The 20,208-nt window shown below is 34.9% G+C and overlaps 1 protein-coding gene across 1 annotated transcript; it reads left to right on the top strand.

Moving 5' to 3' along the window:
- Positions 1-1,358: 1,358 nt before the first annotated feature.
- LOC109066351 (nicotinamide phosphoribosyltransferase-like) lies at positions 1,359-15,079 on the top strand. The gene is made up of 8 exons (XM_042766254.1): positions 1,359-1,625; positions 4,171-4,306; positions 5,493-5,596; positions 5,751-5,879; positions 7,914-8,072; positions 12,787-12,917; positions 14,390-14,615; positions 14,923-15,079. The coding sequence occupies exons 1-8, from the start codon at positions 1,575-1,577 to the stop codon at positions 15,049-15,051; spliced, it is 1,065 nt and encodes a 354-aa protein (XP_042622188.1). The 5' UTR covers positions 1,359-1,574; the 3' UTR covers positions 15,052-15,079.
- Positions 15,080-20,208: the final 5,129 nt, after the last annotated feature.

Here is a 20,208-nt window from a genome sequence, read left to right as displayed (position 1 = left end):
ATTATATATATATATATATATATATATATTAGTTGAAATTGCAATGAACTTATTACTTCATGTAATAACTTTGATTTTACTTAAGATTTTTACTTCTGTTTTTTTTTGAAAAAGAATAAAATGTTCAGGTAGCAGTCTTTAAAGTTTTGGATTTAAGAGTTAACAACATATACCTCAACCATTTATTGTAAAGTTGTTGTGTAGCTAACAAGATACTAAATAAAAACTACAACACGGATGTGTGTTTACCTGCTTGAATAATTGAACAACTATTGAAGTTCTTTTAAAATATATATATATATTTTTTTAAATAACGCAGCAGCTTAAAAATGCATGTTGGAGGTATGACTGAAATTTTTGGTATAATTCAAGTAATGTAAACCACACACAGTGTGTGGTTAACATTACTTGAATTATGACAAAAATTTGGTATAAAGTGACACACTTTACTTTACTCATTAATGGGTTGACCTAAAAATTGACATCATGCCTGACTATCACGCCTGATGATAAAAACACTAGAATCTTTATAATATTTTATTTGATGCAGGCTAAGCATACTGAATGTCAACAAATTCTCTGAGTGACTCTCAGCTTAATTGCATCTTTTTGAATGTTAATCACTATGGTCTTTAAACTGTCTCCTACAAAAGCGGGTTGTTTTTAAAAGCTTATCTGATATGAAAAGAGATTAGATAAGTCTGCCTGAGGCAGTTTTTCCAATGCAAATTATATATCTCATGTAGATCTGCTGGATCAGTATTCACATTTTTACTATCCACAATTAATAAAGATTACATAAAACTATGCAGTAAAAAAAAGAGAGAGAAAAGGAAAAGAATCTTTTGTGATGAAGTACACTTACAAAGTTTATTTGTTGATGTGTCAAAAGATGTGAGTTTACCCTGTTGAAAAATAGCTTAAATTAGTCTTAATGTTTTGCTGATCTAAGATGCTTTTTAAATGTCAAAAACCTCTCTAAAATTAGCCAAGACAAAACTAGCATATTTTTATATTGGTTAAAGCTTTATATGTGTGTGTATATATATATATGTGTGTGTGTGTGTGTGTGTGTGTGTTTTTCTGTGTGTTTTTTTTTTTTTTTGTGTTTTTTTATTTTTATTTTTAGGTTTTTGTTTAAGGAAAGCAAAACCAAAAGTTTGTCTAAAAATGCCACGTCCCGTCCATAGTTTAATTACCCTTTACAAGAAAACGAAACTTTGGTCTTTGAACGCAACAGCCAGCAAAGAAGCGTTTTAGTTTCGGATAGTCAGACGCTTTCTGAGTTTATGTCCCCGCCCACTTTTGCATCAACAAACGTAGCCCGCGTCTCTTTCATACGTCTAGCCTGACTCCGCCCCCTTTCCGCCCAGTTGTGTGTGATACTGGACGATGCGACCTATCCGTGCGCGCCCTCACATATACAAGCTACTTAGGTGATCGTATTTCACTACATTTTCTTCTGGCATACCCGAAAGGCAGCGAAAAGAAGGTTATTGAGACCGGTGTCACGTACACCACATACATAGCGGAGAGAAGCGAGAACGTTTCGCTTTTACGTTACTTTGTCCTCGATGATGGCAGCTCAGGATTTCAATTTTTTACTTGCGACGGACTCTTATAAGGTAAGAATCAGCTGGCTCGAGCGGTTCAACACCAGAAACACGGAGATGCGTGACAGCACTTTGCCTGTTCTGACAGTAGCCCTTTGTGCTTTAGCCGTCACGTACATGTGCGGATAAAACCAACTTTGACCTTGTGAATCGATGAAATGTAAATGAAAACATGATTCAGAATAACCTATAGATAATGCAAAATCCCGGTTATTGGGTTTTCTTCTCGTTTTGTTGAATCGGTGTAAGCTCGGGTTCATTTTAAATGCCCCACTCATTGAACGCCGAGCGCGGGAGGCGGGGCTTATGCGAAATGACCTCGTGCAGCGTTTAGCTTCGCCGAAGGCCACAGCGCGTGACGTCACGTAACTCATTTTTTTTAGAAAACCCCATAGTTTTGTTTAATAATAAAACACCTTTATTCAAAAGGACTACATGTACTGTCCCTGTAAGCTTAAATATAATCTAAATAACTAAACACCACAGTCTAGAAATCCAGTCATGTAGTAACAGTGGGCTTTAACCTGTTTAACCCCACCTGTAATATATGAGCAATCAGAAGTTACGTGTTTTACAGAGTTATTAACTGTAAATGAAAGTTCGAGTGTTTTGTTTTTATGTGAAATTTTTGAAAAACTGTTGTAAATAGTCACATGATTAGAGCTGTTTAATATCACTTTTAAAGTCTGGCCGTGTCAAAGGTGCATGAAGAAGCATGATTTGATATATTTAGTATTATAAAACAATTTGGTTAAACTACTAATATCACATAATAAGACACTTGCAAAAAAAAAAAAAAAATCATATGCATGTTTTTTTTTTTTTTTTTTTCCATCTATATAATGTTATATTATGTAATACTATGTAATGCTCAAAGCTTCTTGGGAGGTGACTCTAATTATTAAATGTCCTTATCTGGGTTTAAAGATCTTTACACCAGATTTAGGAATTCCACCAGTGTAATTCTCCACTTTGGCTAATGCTGAATGGCACAAGGTTGAGTAATAATCTTTGTGCTTTACATTAGTCTTTGACCTCTGACAAAACAGCCAGCTGCAAGTCCCATCTGGATCTATGCTGAAATCTCACCTAACAAAAATTAAATGTTAATGTAACTAATTGTTTTATGAGATGTTGATACCTGGCCATGTAGAATGAATGCACTTTTGTTATGTCACACAAACACTCCTCAAATAGTACTTCTTAAAGATCTGTACATAAAGCATATAATAAATCTATTATCTAGCTCTAAACAGGTTGTACCAGGTATCAGTGATGAGTGAATCAGGTTTAGACTGATGTTCAGGTCCACTCAGAATTCCACTGAAAACTAAGCAGATTTCCTGTGATGTGGAAAACCCAGCATTCATAAAATGTTTTACATCCTACATGCCTTGCGTGTTTATTTAAGCCATTGTGTTGCTAATTTGATCAAGCTTTTAATTACCAATAAGAGTATTGGAAAATTCAGCTTAGTTTTACACATTTGACCATGTTTAGGTCAAAAAGGTTGATGTAGAATTTGCAAAAGATAAAAAAAAAAAAAGGAAAGTCATCAGATTCCACAGATTGTCTTTCCATTTCTAACAAATCACATGGAAATTCTTTCTGTCTTTTTCTTTATATAAGCAAAATTAATTGACTTTCAGGGTTGATGTGATAAATGATGTTGGACACGTTGGACAACCAAACTAATGGAACATCACAGATCTTTATTTGCTTCTTAAGTAGAAGATAGAAATATATTTAATTTGTTTTGCTTTGAAGGAGACAGGTCACAAAACTATGTCCTCTATTTTGGGGGTCAAGAAAGTGGACACGTGATGTTTATGCAGAGATCGTGTCTCAGGGCACCGAAGGCCAGACAGTTTGTAATATTAAATTTGTTTCCAAGATATAATGGCAGGTTTGTGCTTGTAAATCAAGACACTGTTTCAGCCCACCCCAGCTGTAGCTTGACAGTGTGAGTGTACAGTAAACAAGACTTTGATGAAAAGCCGTGAGATCCATGCGCACAGCTTGAAGCTGACAGATTAGCAAGAGTGTGGAAGTGATGCAGTTGTGCATTACAGATGTTGGTCTGTAGTCTTCAATGCAATAATGACGTACAATACTGTTCAGAAGTTTGTGTTCAGTTTTTTTTTTTATGAATTTTTAATGACTTTTATTCAGCAAAGATGCATTAAATTGATCTGAAATGACAGTTAATAAATCCATGTACTGTCTGTTCATCAAAGGATCCTGAAAATGTGTCCAAAAAAAAAAAAAATAGAGTAATGGTTGCTTAAAATTCAGCTTTGCCATCACAGGAATAAATTGCATTATATAATATATGGAAATAGAAAATAATTATTTTAAATTGTAATAATATTTCACAATATTACTGTTTTTACTGTATTTTCAATCAAATAAATTCAGCCTTGATTTGATTGTTTTTTGTTTTTAAGACATTGAAAAATCTTGCCCCACACTTTTGACCAGTAGTGTATTATTAACAAAAGTACTGAATTTGAGAGTGTGTAAACAATTCTAATACTCAAAGCTGTCTTTCTTTCAGATTACCCACTACAAGCAATACCCACCCAATGTTAGTAAGGTGTACTCCTATTTCGAGTGCCGGCGCAAAAAGGGGGCGCAGTTTAACGAGGTGGTGTTTTTTGGCCTCCAGTATCTCCTGAAGAAATACCTAGCAGGTAATTCCGACTACTTTCATCATTGCGTAACTCCTGTAGTGATCACAGAACTTTTGTGAAGTTTGACTTGGCTCACATGGATGTACTGTTTGTTTGTGAGTTTTTCCATGTGACGTCACTCACCTGATTGGGTAATGGAAAAATGGGTAAAGGACAATCAGTCATGCAGTCAAAACAAGCTGCAAGAGTTTAAAAAATGTACGATTTTAGAAGAAAGAAAGTCATACAGTTTTGAAACTATCCCTTAGTTTACTCAAAAATTATATTTGTGAGCCATGCACTCTCTCTAATGTCATTACGAATGATTTATGATTTTCTTTCTTTTGTGTTTAGCTGTTTTTGTTCATACATTAAAACTCAGTGGGGTCCAAAACAGCATGGGACCCAACTGACTTTCATTGTGTGGACAAAAAACACAGACATTTTTCATAATTTATTCTCTTGTCCTCTACAGAAGAAAAAAAGTCATACAGGTTTGGAATGACATCTCTTTGAGTTTTTAACACATCTTTTTACATGCAGTAGAAGTCTATTTTTGGCCATTTTAATGCTTTTACCCATTTCATTGTTTATAAAAGTGGCCATGAACACAGGCCAGCCCTGTTAGAGAAAGTAAAAACAAGTAGAATACATTAAGTCCCTAAAAAACATTCTAGTTACATAAGGCTAGTTCCCCTTAAGCTTCCCATTTAAGTATTCCAACCCAGAAAGTGTGTATTTTGTGGTTTGCGTTTCAGACTGCAACCATGAACAAAATGTCTGAGTGGCAGCATTTGTTTTTGTTTTGTTTTTTGTTATGTGTCTTCACTGATTTAGATTTTCTTTCCAGCCAAACTGTTTGTACTCGCTCTTTTCACAATGAATATTTCATTGAATCTTAAGACAGTTAGTCTGGTATTGCATTCTCCCTGTAGCCATGGCTGTTGTAAACTTTGCAATTTGTAACTACAGAGACATGCCATGTGATATCTTGCTAAACAAATCTGTGCATTTATTGTCACATTATATGTGCATGTCATTGTATCATTAAATGGCCTGCTAGTTTAGTGTTTACATATTGAACATTTTCAAAAGAGCATATGCTTTATGTACAGATCTTTAAAATGCAACTCAATAAGTAGACTGTTTTCCTCATGTGTGCTCATCATAATATCTCTGAGCTCATGTATTTATAAAAATCTTGCAGGTCCAGTTGTCACGGAGGAAAAGATTCAGCAGGCGAAAGTCTTTTATCAGATGCACTTTAAACAGGCAGTGTTCGATGAAGAGGGATGGAGGAAAGTTTTAGAGGTACAAACAGAAGTTGAAGAATTTCAAAGTCGAAGTTTCTTTTCAGATATTTCACCATTACATGACTTTGAAGTCTGCTTACTTTGTTCCGGAGATGAATACAACGGGAGATAACGACCACCTGCCTTCTTCCTTTTCGTTATTGTGTTGTCAGAAATATGATGGCCGTCTTCCAATCCGAATCAAAGCAGTTCCTGAGGGGAAGATCATTCCCAGAGGGAACGTTCTTTTCACTGTGGAGAACACAGATCCAGATTTCTTCTGGCTCACCAATTATATTGAGGTACTACTTGTCTTCTTTCATCTTCATTTCTTTTAAAACATTTTTTAAAAGATAACCAATGCAGATCATGCAAAAGTATAATTTCTGAGATGTCCCAATGAATGTTTAAAAAAATAATAAGAACAAAAATTATGTTCAAAAAATTATAGGAAGAAAATGTGTATCATGGATTCCACAAAAATTTTAAGCGGTACAACTTTATGATAATAAGGAGAAGTGGTTCTTGAGCTGCAAATCAGCATATTAGAATGATTTCTGAAGAATCATGTGACACTGAAGAATGGAGTAATGATGCTGAAATTTCAGATTTGCCATCACAGGAATAAATTACATTTTAAATATTTAAATAAAAACGTTAATCATGTTTTACTGTTTCCACTGTATTTTTGATCAGTTAAATCCAGCCTTGTTCAGTGTTGGGGAAAGTTACTTGTAAAAGTAATGCATTACAATATTGCGTCACTCCCTAAAAAAAGTAACTAATTGTGTTACTTAGTTACTTTTTATGGAAAGTTTTGTTTTATGTTATTTTTGTTTTATTTTTTATTATTTGGTTTTGGTTAAATTTTTTTGTTTTAAGTATTGAATAAAGGAAACACAAATGTTGTGTTTATCTAAAGTCATTTTTGCTTATTCATATGGCTGAATTGGATTATTGAAGGTCAAGCAGCAGCAAAGACACTGGTTAATAAAATGAGATTAAATGCATAAAGAAAATTTGTGTTATTTAACATATTTAATTATTGCAGGTTTGCATCATTTTCTGAGTTTGCATTTCACTGTTTTCTATTCATTTTGAGGAATCCTGAATCTGTTTTGTGCAAAGTGTGATGAGTAAATGCATGTAGTCTAGAACTACAGTAACATCATGTTTACACAACACCTCTGCACTTACTTCCAATTTCTCTCAACGTGAGGACAGGAGAGCTCTCAGGCAATACATGGGAAAACAAAGTAACCTGCATTAATTATTTGAAAAAGTAACTCAGCTATTTCCTTGTAAATTACAAAGTAATGCGTGACTTTACTAGTTACTTGAAAAAAGTAATCTGATTATGTAACTCTACCCCAACACTGGACTTGTTGAGCATAAGATACTTCTTAAAAAACTTTGCAAAAGCTCGCTCTCTCTCTCTCTCTCTCTCTCTCTCTCTCTCTCTCTCTCTCTCACAATAATCTTAACAGCAACACAAAGCCCCCATGAATGTCTGACTGTCAGCATAGTCCGCAAACCTGATAATGTGGCACATTACTTCATATTGGATGATGTACTGTTGTTCAGGATGACAGCAGGCTTTGATTTCCAGCATGCTCCTAGCCACTGATCCTGGACCAAATAACTGAGGGAGGTTTGGACAGGCTGGTGGGGTCAGTGAGGACAGGAGGTCGTTAGGCACTGACCTGCCCTGCAGACTCACACAACAGCTGTTTTTTTGTCATTATGTAGACAAACCTTTTCTTTCTTTTTCTTTCTTTTTTTTTTTTTTTTAAGCTACCAGGTCTGGCGATGTATGCCTGTAATCAACGATGAACATTATTTGACTCAAATTATTTTCCTAATATAGAGTTAAAACCATACATTTTTAATATTTATATTTACATTTATTCCTCCATTTGACAAAAGCTTTTATCTAAACATTTTATCCAAGCATTTTATCGGTTTTATCGGAATCATGCCCATCACTTTGGCATTGAAAGCGCCATGTTCTACTGTTCTAATGGAACATTGTGGTATACAATATTTTATCATTACAGTTCCTGATGGTTCCATCATAATGAGATACAAAGTAGTTTTCCAGATCCTTCGCTCTATGATCCTTAGTGGTGAAACAAGCTTTCTAACTCGAACTGATTTGCTTAGACCATCACAATCTTCAATCTTTGTCAGTTCCTGATGTGCACGTCCTAAAAGGGCCCACAGATCAATGTGTGCAATTAAAATGGTCAGGGCCATAAAAATTGTGAGCGCAATTACAAGCCATCTTTGGTCTTCTCTGACGTACATGTGATTGTGTGTACATTCTGTCCCTGCAGACGATGCTGGTCCAAATGTGGTACCCCATCACCGTGGCAACAATCTCCAGGGAGTTCAAAAAGATTCTGGCCAAGCACCTGAAGGCCACAACAGGGAGCCTGGAGGGACTGGACATCAAACTGCACGATTTTGGCTACAGAGGGGTGTCCTCACAAGAGGTACGATGGGTGTGGATTAGTAATTACACTTCCTGTTCAGGACTGTGTTGCTATTGTTAACTAAAAACTATATAAAAATGTTTAAATGAGAAAAAATAAATAAATAAATAAATAATAAAAAAATATATATATATATATATATATATATATATATATATATATATATATATATATATATATATATATATATATATATATATATATATGTTGCCTTGGTAAATATAAATAATACTGGATCAGAACTAGTGTTAATTTTGTCAGCTATTTTTAATTTAGTCTTAGTCTTAGTCCTGTGTCAAATGTAACTTTTAGTTTTTATCATATTTAGTCAACTGGTCCTGTTTTAGAGAATTTTAGTTTAGTTTTAGTCAGTGGAACATTTTCGTTTCGTCAATTTTAATTGCAATGATTGTTGTCATTTGGGACATTTATTTTTACAAGTATAAATCAATAGAATATCGACTTGTATGCATGGATAATTTTACGTCATCTAGTGTAAGGATTTATAACAGGATATCAGTTAGAGGCTAAATAAACACCAAAGACTTTATATATTCACTTGCCCTGTCTGCCTTATGAAAACTGGTGGAACAAAAACCTACTCTCTAAATATTATAACAGAGAAATTTCTTATAGTAATTCCAAATTGCATTAATGTTTCTTTTTTAAAACTACAGCAAAAAGACTTATTGTTGCACAGAGGTTGCGTAAGTAACGTTACAGTCCTGAACCACTATCACAAACAATGCATTCGATATCCAGTACAGAACACAGACTGGCTGAATGACACTTTCATTTAAACAGAATACCTCAAACGGAGATCGCTGAACTCCAGCGTACTTGTACAGTACTGTATGTCAGTGTTTTCAGATCACGGTGCCTCCGCAGAGAGAGGGCATGTGAATGGTTGCCAGATTGCATAAAGCAAAAAGCCGGGCAGAGCACATATCCGTTTAGCAGAAAAGCTCCTATTGGGGGATTTGAGCTCTTGATATCTGGCAACCACAAACATGAACACACGCATAATATTTTTGTTCTTGTGTATTAGTTTTTTTTGTTCCTTTTTTTTAATCTTATTTAAAAAGGTTTTGGTAGGTTTTTTTTTTTTTTTTTTTTTTTTTAGTTTTTATTTTTTTTCATCAACGATATTGCATGTTCATTTAGTCTCAGATATCGTTTAATGACGTTATTATCGTCTTGTCATCATCTCGTTTTCGTCAGGGGAAAAAAAACTCTTTGATGAACATTTTTCGTCATAGTTTTCGTTAACGAAATGAACACTAATCAGCACAGTCAATACTAGCAGTATTGTGTGAGATATTTAAAACATTTCCCCAGTAACATGCTGTTACCATGTTTTGTTTTACCATGCATGGTACCTTGCTTGTAATTCTGGATGTGCAAATCTTTCTGTTTTCATAATCGACTAGTCTGTTGTGTTGTGTTGTGTGTTTGATACTTACAAAAAACAACCTTTTATATGTTTTGACTATAAGAGGCTGTATAGAAAACTAAAAAATAACTGGTTTTCTTGTATTACTGATTACATGACATTGATTTGCCCTGAAGATCTCATTTCTGTAGCCATTCACTTGTGCATTTTGAAAAAGAGTCATCCAAAGCACTGAAATATCTTTTAAGTTAAACAGGAAGTGCCTCTGGTGTGAAAATCTCTACCTTTATTCCTTTTTTTAGCCTTGAAATCGAAGCTCGAGCTAAACATGGTCTTTCCCGCTTCAGTGCTTTTTAAAGAAAGCTCAGTCATCTGGGGCAAATGAAATCAGACATTACTTGGTGAAAGCAGAAAATCGATTCATTATGAGACAAGGCAATTCCATTTAATCAAAAGGAGATCAGACCTGACCTTTTGAAATGCGCTCTTGATTTCTGTATTTCTCAGAGGTAGGAGCCCTGATTGTTGGCTGTGTTTGAGTGAGGTTGTCGCGCTGATGGGTTTTGGGTCATCAGGTGGTGCTGTTTGAAGAGTTGTGTGAGTAAAGATGACTGTTTGGCTCTTGAATCGGTCTGTCTGCTGTGTAAAGGTCAACTCTGCCAGGTTTCATCTATATCGCACAGTGGCGGGTTCAGGTGTTGGGTGACTAGTGATAAGCAGTGAGTCAGTTACTGATTGGGTGGATGTGTTTAGTGCAGGAGACCTTTGTGTGTGTCTGTGTGTGAAAGTGAGACCACTGGATTCTGATGAGGTGTGACATAACCCCTATGTGGTGCCCTTTTGAGACCAGTGCGCCATGATCTAAAACTGGAGGATGGTGATGCAGACCTCATAGATCAACCATGCAGCCTGACCGATTAGAAAATGTGCATTTTCCAATAACATCAGAAATACGCTTCAAGGTTTAGGTCATTTCACAGGCTGGATATTTACATTTAAGTCTTATTAATAAACTAAAAACAATTATTTATAGAAGGTACATGTGAAGTGATGCTAAACCTGTCATCACTAGACCTGGCTAGACTCAACTCAAGTGCAGACCACAGTGTTTATGACACCGACTCTTAATATATATTCACTGACATGCAGTTGCCTTTTATCTTTGTTAAAAATAATCATAGTTTATAAGTTTCTCAGAGATTTGAACTTGCAACTTTTGCAACTCCATTGCACATATAATACCACTGCACTGAAAAGGATTGATTTGATTCAAAAGTTTTATTGGATGATTTCTTCTTCTTCTTCTTCTTCTTCTTATTATTATTATTATTATATTATAATTAAATTTTAACTAGCAGAGATTTGAACTTGCAACCTTTGTAACCTCATAGCAAATATAATACCACTGCACTGAAAAGGTTTTATTTTAATTGATTAAAAGGTTTGTTTATTTTAATGATTTAATTGCATTTGTAACTTAAAAAATAAGCAAGGTTTTGCAAATTTGAAATTGAAACCTTTGTAATTCCATAGCAAATATAATTAAATTGTTCTAATAAGGTTTCATTTGATTTGATTCAAAATTTTTATGATTTTTTTTTTTATTTACAATTTTGAATTCATATTTTTTATTTTATGATTTAATAATAATAAAAAAAAAACACTAGCAGAGGTTTAAAAGAGAGATTTGAACTTGCAACCTTTTTAACCTTATTGGAAAATATAATACCATTGCACTAATATTTTGTTTTGTTAGTTTTTTCACACCAGTAACAATCACTTATATCCTATAAAATTGTATCTGTTGGGTCACATGACTGTCCAATGAAAAGCCATCCATCTGGACATCCTAATCAGGGCCCACGTTATATCTGGCTTTGTGGAATATTTCTCTGCCAACTGTCAATGTAATATTGCTATTGTGCATGTGTGTTTAAGCCTGTTTGATCACTGGCGATTACATTAAATATTTCCTTGTCACTATCATGCGAGGCTCTGTGGGGAAAGTAAGTGCAAAAATAGTTTGAAGAAAGGAAAAAACAGAATGAATTAGAAGGGAAAGAACATCGGTGTGGGATCTAAGAAAGCCCGAAGCTCTTCTCCCTCAGCAACTGAAAACAGACTGAGTCATGCTGTGTAAAACTATCGAGTCTTCATTAGGGACAGTGGGATATTGATAGTGTATTTTCTAGGTTGCGGCTGACTGGATTAATGATGGCTTCAAGAGGAGATTAATGATGCCAAGCAGAGTTTAATGCCTCTGATACTCAGGGATCCTGCTTACTCTCCTTCATCACTCTCTTCTGATCAAGGGACAAGCAATGATAGATTTGAATGGAGTGGTTTTAAAGGAGTGGTTCACAAGTGAAAGTTCTGTCATCATTCACTCACCCTCAAATCCTTTTAATCCCATATGACTTTAGTGTTCAAGTAGAAAAAGTGAAGTACCTTAAAAACATGAAAGTACTCCATACAAGTTGTGTGCTATATTTTAAGTTTAAATAGAATAATAAGTAGGATATAAAATAAAAAAACTGAAAAATGAAATTACTATAATTTAAACTAAAATACAAAATGAAAACTGAAAATTCTAAAATGAAAGCTATTTCAAAATATTTAAAAAAAAATCTACAATAGTATATAAATAATACTAAAATAACACTGGTATTTGTGCTGATCCATCATATTGTGCTGCGCTGTGCCCATCTACTGCAATGACAATTACATGATGAGGTCCCTAGATCCTTGCTACAATCACAGCTGCAGACTAAAGCCTTGTTACGGATCTGATTTCCTTGAGTTGATATCAAGGCCAGATCTCATCAGTTCTTAAAATAAAAAAAAAAATAAAAAAATTTAAAAAAGAAGAAAGAAAAACAAAAAAGACTCACATAAATATACACCTTGTAGTAGAGCTAGAAATATTGATGCTCTCCTCAGGGGGCTAAAGAGATTTTACTTGGAATTAAACGTGTTCACTTTTTAGAGCAACATCCTTCCCTTGACCATCACTAAAGGGCAAATCCCCACTGATTACTGTGACCCTGCGATGAATGAACTGAGACAGACTCAATAACCTGAGCGTTAAATCAGGGGAATATAGAAAATGTCCATAATTCAGTTACTAAAACAAGATCAGCATAATGGGAATTGGCTAATGTTTTAAATGGCGTGAGAGAAATCACAACATTTGATCTTTTGGATTTCACAGGAGACTCAGGAATATTAATGTACAATTAAGACTTCAGGGACTGTGGGTTTGACATTAAACAGGTTCATTGGCTCATTTCTGCTTTGTTCTTTCTCTCTTTACTGAAATAGTCGGCAGCACTTGGTGGAGCTGCTCATCTGGTGAATTTCTGCAGCACAGATACAGTGGCAGGTCTGCTGATGGCTCAGCAATACTACGGATGTCCTATGGCTGGATTCTCCATCCCTGCTGCAGAACACAGGTAATGCACATATGTACTTACTGCACACTTATTTTGTCAAGGCATGATCAAATTTCATCCTGCCTAAAACCTGCTCAGCTGAAAGTTTTTTTGAATTTTTTTTTTTTTTTTTTTTTTATCCAAATATTAAAAACAAACACTAATAAAAATGACAAGCACAAAAAAAATACTAAAATTAAACTAAAATTAAAAAGAAAACGGAAAAAGTATAAAAGCTAACTCAAAATATTAAGAAATAATATAATAGAATTTATATACTAAGTAATAAAATAAAACTGTTTTAGATTGTTTAACATGATACATTTTAGTTTAGTTTATAAAATAATAAAATAATAAATAATTAATAAAATAATTTAAAATTTCTGTTTAAAACAATTAAAAATCATTACCCATATACCCTTACCCTTTTATCACTCCAAATCCATATTACTTTATTTTTTCCCTGAAACAGGAAATATTTTAAAGACTATATTGGTTGCTTTTTTCCATGCAATTACAATGAATGGGTGACTGGAGCTTTCAAAACTTCAAAGAATAACACAGAAACATTATACAAGAGGTATATGTGATTATGTGCTGTATTCCAAGTCTGAAACCTCATGACGATATAGAGTTTGTGTAATTAACAGAGAGAAATTTAACTCATTATTCCCATTCCATGAGCTGTTGTTCATTGTGACCAGATTGGGTTGAAATGGAGAAACAGATTAATCCGATTCAAAAGAATGATTCATTCACTGATCTCCTGAACTCTCATGAACCTGCCAAGGGGCGTTAGAGCAGACGTCAAGATTTTGAGTCACTAACAGCTTAACTTTTGGACTGCTCATCACACACAACTATTATATGGCTTCAAAAGACTTGGAAATATAGTGAACAATTTGTATGGAACACTTTTTTGTGTTCATTAATAGCTTGAAAGCTTCATCATATTCATCGTGATTGCATGGAAATTAGTAGAGAATTTCCTTTTAAGGGACTGGGCAGTGAGTCAGTTAGACAGCTGCCTTCAGTTTCAAACAGCCAGTGTCTTGAAAATTCAGCGCTGACGTTAAACACCTGCGTGTTAATTTGCATTTGTTCCACTGATTTCTAATTTGTTCTATTAGTAGCTACACATTCATGCATCTCGCAGCTGTAGCGCCTTTTGTCTGTGTGCTTGAGTGCATTTCCCAGTATAGCTCTCACTCTTAATTTCAAATCACACGACTTCTTCTGTGACGTCATTCCAGTTTTCAACCATTCCGTGAAACACTCAGTGAATTTTTTTTTTTTTTATAGCTCTATGGCTAAGGATTGTTAGACACGAATGACTCATTTGCTGCAAATGTTTCTTTCTAATGCTTCTTTAGCAAAGTGAAACCCGTTAATTTTAGTCTTAGCCTTATGCACCTTCAAACTAAATAAAGCAGGAGTGGATGGGACTTCACTAATTAGTGTTGTAGATCACTTTGTTTTTCATGTCTCTGTAGCACTATCATCTCCTGGGGCAAGAGCCGAGAGAAAGACGCATTTGAGTGTCTGCTGGACCAGTTTCCGTCTGGGCCTGTAGCTGTGGTTAGCGACAGTTATGACATTTTTAAGGCTTGTAAGCACATCTGGGGGGACAAGCTGAAGGAGAGAGTGATGGAGAGGAGTGAGGATTCTGCTCTTATAATTCGTCCAGACTCTGGGGACCCCGCTCAGACGCTCTTAGAGGTGTGTGTATCATTCATCAATTGTATTCTAAGTGGAGTAGTTTTCGCTACAGACCTTAATGCAGCTGTTTCAGTGATTAAACTTTATTTTAGTGAAGTAAAGGCTCAAACAAGTGGGTTTGCTTAAAGCTGTCTCCGGCACTTTTCTTTTAATATACTGTGGTATAGCATGTCTTTCAGATTAGCTTGTTGCTTGTATGTATTTGATGAATTAAATAGTGGAGTTGATAAGCTGCCTTAATCACACTTTTTGCCTTTCATTTTAATTTTCTTCCCCACTTCATTTGTCTCTTCTGTTTCACTTTCAGGTGTTAAAGATTTTGGAGGAGTGTTTTGGATCTTCTCTGAACTCAATTGGTTACAAGGTGCTTCCATCATACCTGCGCATTATCCAGGGGGATGGAATTGATCTGAACTCGATTAATGAGGTAAACTAACCTCAGACCAAGAGAGAGAAAACACACACTACAACGATTAATGAGGTAAACTAAAAAATTATTTTAATACTTTTTTTTTCAGCAGGGATGCACTAAATTGATAGAAAGTGACAGTAAAGATGTTTATAATTTTACTAAATATTTTTATTTTAAGTAAATGCTGTTCTTTTGAACTTTCTATTCATCAAAGAATCCTGAAAAAAGTGTCATGGTTTCACAAAAATTTTAAGCAGCACAACTGTTTTTAACATTGATAATTATAAGATATGTCTTGAGCAACAATTCAGCATGTTAGAATGATTTCTGAAGGATCATGTGACACTGACGACTGGAGTAATGATGCTGAAAATTCAGCTTTGCCGTCACCGGAATAAATTGTTAAAATATATTACAATAGAAAGCAGTTATTGCTAATTGCATTATTATTATTATTAGTATTATTATTATTATTATTTTTTTTTTTTAATTTTATTATATCTGTTTATACCCATTTTAAGGCAGTTTTTTTATTAAATAAATTCAGCCTTGGTGAGTATAAGAGACTTTTTTCAAAAACATTTTTAAAAAATCGTACCAACCCCAAACTTTTGAATGGTATAGTGTATGTACTTCAATAATCAATATTTGTTTCAGTGTGATTTACAGTGGGGTCCAAAAGTCTGAAATTTAGAATTTAAAAACAGAGGTAATTTAAAACTGTAAATAACAAATAAAATAAAGAACGTCCCTAATCAAATTTGTGACATTATCATGTGAACTCCTTCATACAGAGAGTCAAATTTTCTTAATTTAATTGAAGCACAATATGTTCTCTCCATCAAATCCTCTATAAATATATTTAGGATTTACAAAAAAAGCTAACTTGAGCACTGCTGCCAATAATTTACTAAGGATTTTTATGTTAATCAAACTTAGTCAAATTTAGCAATAATCATTTTGCAAAACAAGTAGTATTGGATTCAGATTTTCCTAATTGCCTACGAATTTTTCTTATGAGCACTGATAACAGGGTTAGGGCGGAGGTCACACTCCAGCTCAGGATGCGCGAGGACGGCGGTGTCGCACCTGTCTGACATTCGCGATTGTTCAAATGTCGTCGGCGAGCGCGTGCGCAGCGTCTCTTGTGATGCTGCATCATTGTAGACAGCACGCATTGTGTAGACATGCACATGAACAACAGTCAGTTGCATTCGCTCATTTTTACGACGTTAACAAAGAAGAGCGAATCGTAAACTATGCACCGATACATTAATTGTGTCTTGTGCGTCTGCTCATTATTTGGTTTCTCTCATTTGTTCGCATTTCACCCCCGGAATGCAAATTTTAATCCCGATTATTTCCGCCGGATTAGTGGTGCAGAATAAGAGGAGGGGTAATGCATTTACACAGCACAATTCCAGAATCTCACGTTTTGTCTTTTATATTCAAGCGTATTTCATTTCCTTTGTGTTTTGGTATGAGTATGGTGATTGGTTTAGCAGCCTGGTGTGAAAATGGGGCTGAAATCAAATTGAACGTTGCACAATCTCCATTTATATATAGATGGCTGTCAAAAAAAATCTGAAATTCAAAAGAGGAAGTGCTCATTCAGAAACAGCCAGAGGGTTCAACACTGCAGCACCACACCAAAGGTTCATCTTCAGCCCTATAAAATAGTTCAGTTTTAGATGAATAAGTGTTTAATTTTTTTTAGTTGAATAACTTGTCCTTCCACACTGGTATGACTCTAATTCTACTATGGAACGCAAAATACATTTAGAATTTTTCGCCCCATACAATCAAAGTCAGAGGTGTCCAGTGTTACTTTGGACACCGATAACATTCATTGTGAGAGATAAATAAATAAATAAATAAAAATATTTTCTATTGTGTTGAACAGAAGGAAGGAAATCATGGAGGTTTGGAATGACATAAGAGTGAGTAGCAGTTTTGTTACTGTTAGCTAAAATATAAAAAATATATTAAATATAAACTTTTTAATATTTTATTTAAAAAATGGTAATTGAAATAAAACCATAAATATTTACAAAAAACTTTAACGAAAAACTAATATTTAATATTTAAAAAATAACATTAAAATTATAAATGTTGTCTTCGCAGCTAACTAAAATAAGCTGAAGTACTAAAATGACTGAAACTGAAATAAAAAAAGCTAAATAGAAATATAAAAAAAACCAGAACTAACAAAAATTACAAAAGCACATTACAAAATTGCTATAACTAAAATAAAAACTGTAAATATATACGCTGATGACAAAATGTTACATTTTGTGTGAACTATCCTGTTCTTTAACTGATAGAACTGATAGATCTTTTAAAATTTGACAATTTCCTTTTAAATTTGACAAGCATACTTATGTTGCTATATGATTGTATGTGACCCTGGACCACAAAACCAGTCATAAGGGTCCATTTTTTCAATATTGAGATTTATAAATCATCTGAATGCTGAGTAAATTGATGTATGAAAGCTTTCCATTGATGTATGGTTTGTTATGATAGGACAATATTTGGCCGAGATGCAACTATTTGAAAATCTGGAATCTGAGGGTGCAAAAAAAAAATAAAAAATCTAAATACTGAGAAAATCGCCTTTAAAGTTGTCCAAATGAAGTTCTTAGCAATCCATATTACTAATCAAAAAAAAATTTACAGAAGGAAATTTAAAAAATATCTTCATGGAACATGATCTTTACTTAATATCCTAATGATTTTTGGCATAAAAGAAAAATCAATCATTTTGTCCAATACAATGTATTTTTGGCTATTGCTGCAAATATACCCCAGTGACGTAAACCCCAAAATGAAAATTTTGTCATTAATCACTTACCCCCATGTCGTTCCAAACCGGTAAAAGCTTCGTTCGTCTTGGGAATACAATTTAAGATATTTTGGATGAAAACCAGGAGGCCTGTGACTGTCCCATAGACTGCCAAGTAAATAACAGTGTCAAGGTCCATAAAAGGTATGCTCTTTTGTATTGTCCGCACCTCAAGGATGCGCTATTTTCTTTCAAATCAAAGCTAAATACACATAGAAACAGTGCATCCTTGTGGTGCGGATGATACAGAAGAGCATACACAGTATACAGTGATATGGAGAGACACAGAGGAGACTGTTCACAAAGGAATTGTTGAATAAAGTTGTTATTTTTGTTTTCTTTGCTTACAAAAAGTGTTCCCGTCGCTTCATATAACCCAGATTGCACGTCTGATGGCAGATGGAGTATTCTGACGATGACTTTCATGCCTTTTATGGACCTTGACACTGCTATTTACTTGGCAGTCTATGGGACAGTCACAGGCCTCCCGGTTTTTTATCCAAAATATCTTAAATTGTGTTCCGAAGAGGAACAAAGCTTTTATGGGTTTGGAACGACATGGGGGTAAGTGATTAATGACAAAATTTTCATTTTGGGGTGGAGTATCCCTTTAAGACCGGTTTTGTGGTCCAGGGTCACATATGTTTTGCATTCACATTTTAGCATGATGGTGACCGATCAGTTAACCAGCATGGAAAGAATTAAACTATATTATCCTCACTCTACATGGATTTTTCCATGGGAGTTGCATGCTTATTCAATGTGGCAACTGTTGGCACAACTGGAGGAAGAGATCCAGCCATGTCGTAATTGTTCTGAGAGCTGTGCTGTGCCTCTCAGACTCTTAAGTGACTGTCTTGGCCACTGCCATAATTCCTTGGTGAGCAAGCAGCGGTGTGAAACAGAATGATGTTGATTGTTCCCCAGGTCGCTTCATCATGCGTGTGCATTCCCTAGGCTTATGTCTGTGCTATTGTGCCACACTTTACTCCAGATGCCAGTCATGCCACATCTAGCCTCTTCCCAGGCAGAGAAATTAGGACTGACAAGTGGCACCATGCCACCTCAAATTCAGATATTACTGCTGAACCTGAGGCAGTATGGCAGCACAGTAAAAGGGTGTTACATAACATAATTTACCTATTATACAGTACACTACAAGTGCTTGAAATGATTGTGGGTGTATGTGCTCTTGCTATTCATTAAATTACAATTTTATACACTTTATCCAAAGCAGCCTACAGTGCATTTATGGATACATTTGTACGCTCCCTGCTCAAGTACCAGATCATAGCAACCTTAAAATGAACAATAATAAAAAACTTTACAGGAATAAAAATCCATCTAAAGCACAATTAGAGACAAGGAATGTACCTCAATTACAGTATGTTCCCTTTCGAACTTCCTCTCACGTTGCATTGACATGCTTATTGGGGAAACTCCTGTTTATTCTGATACTGAAGCCTGATTTGTTCATGTTCGTGTAGCTGCACAAACCAATGACACTTCAACCCGCCAGAAAGGGAAAAGCTGACCTCTATATTAGTCAGCTCTGAGCACCATTTCATTATAATTTTTCTCCTTTAGTGAGAAAGATCATCTACTTGCTGACTCTGCAAGCAAGAAGCCAAAGAAGGAAGAAGGAAGAAGCTCAGCCTGCTGCTCGCCGCTGTAGAAGGAGCCCCCGGCAGCGGAAGAAGCCAGAAGCCTTTCCCTGCAGACATTTTGCACATCTAAGAGCAAACTTCCAGCAATATTGCTGCAAACGCATGCCACAAGTGTGGCTTGTGCAGGGATCGGTTTATTTTCTTTGCCCACTGTACGCATTATAAATGTGTTTACTGTCACTTTTGAACAATATAATGTATCCTTGCTGAATAAACATATTAATTTATTTTAAAAAGAATCTTAATACAGTAGTGTACTACTATTTGTCCCTAAAGGGATCTGAACCCAGGTGTTCTGCAGTATCAGGCTGTGATGAGTGTTGCACCTGTCTGTGTCATGCACCTGTAAGGAATATTGTTAGTCTTACTTCAGTATCACCAAAACGTATGCATCCAAACAACATTACCATAGTTCTGTGACATTTCATGTTTGTTGATCCCTAGAGTCCTTTTTTTGTAAAGGTGAGAGCAACAGCTGAGATGTGCATGTTTATCATAATAACTGAAAGAACACTGATCAGGCTAGACTTGACCTTGGAATGGCTGGCAAACACAGATCTAAACACACAGTAATACACAGTGAACTTTAAATGAACAGTGTCTAATAAAAAATCTCTTTGGGGCTCATGTCCCTGTAAGCTTCATTTTGACATTTACATTTCCTGAAGT

This window comes from Cyprinus carpio, chromosome A11 (genome assembly GCF_018340385.1).
Source record: "Cyprinus carpio isolate SPL01 chromosome A11, ASM1834038v1, whole genome shotgun sequence".
In the NCBI taxonomy this organism is placed as follows: Eukaryota; Metazoa; Chordata; class Actinopteri; order Cypriniformes; family Cyprinidae; genus Cyprinus; species Cyprinus carpio.
Note: the sequence above shows the minus strand (reverse complement) of the source record. Positions and strands in the feature narration are given on the sequence as shown.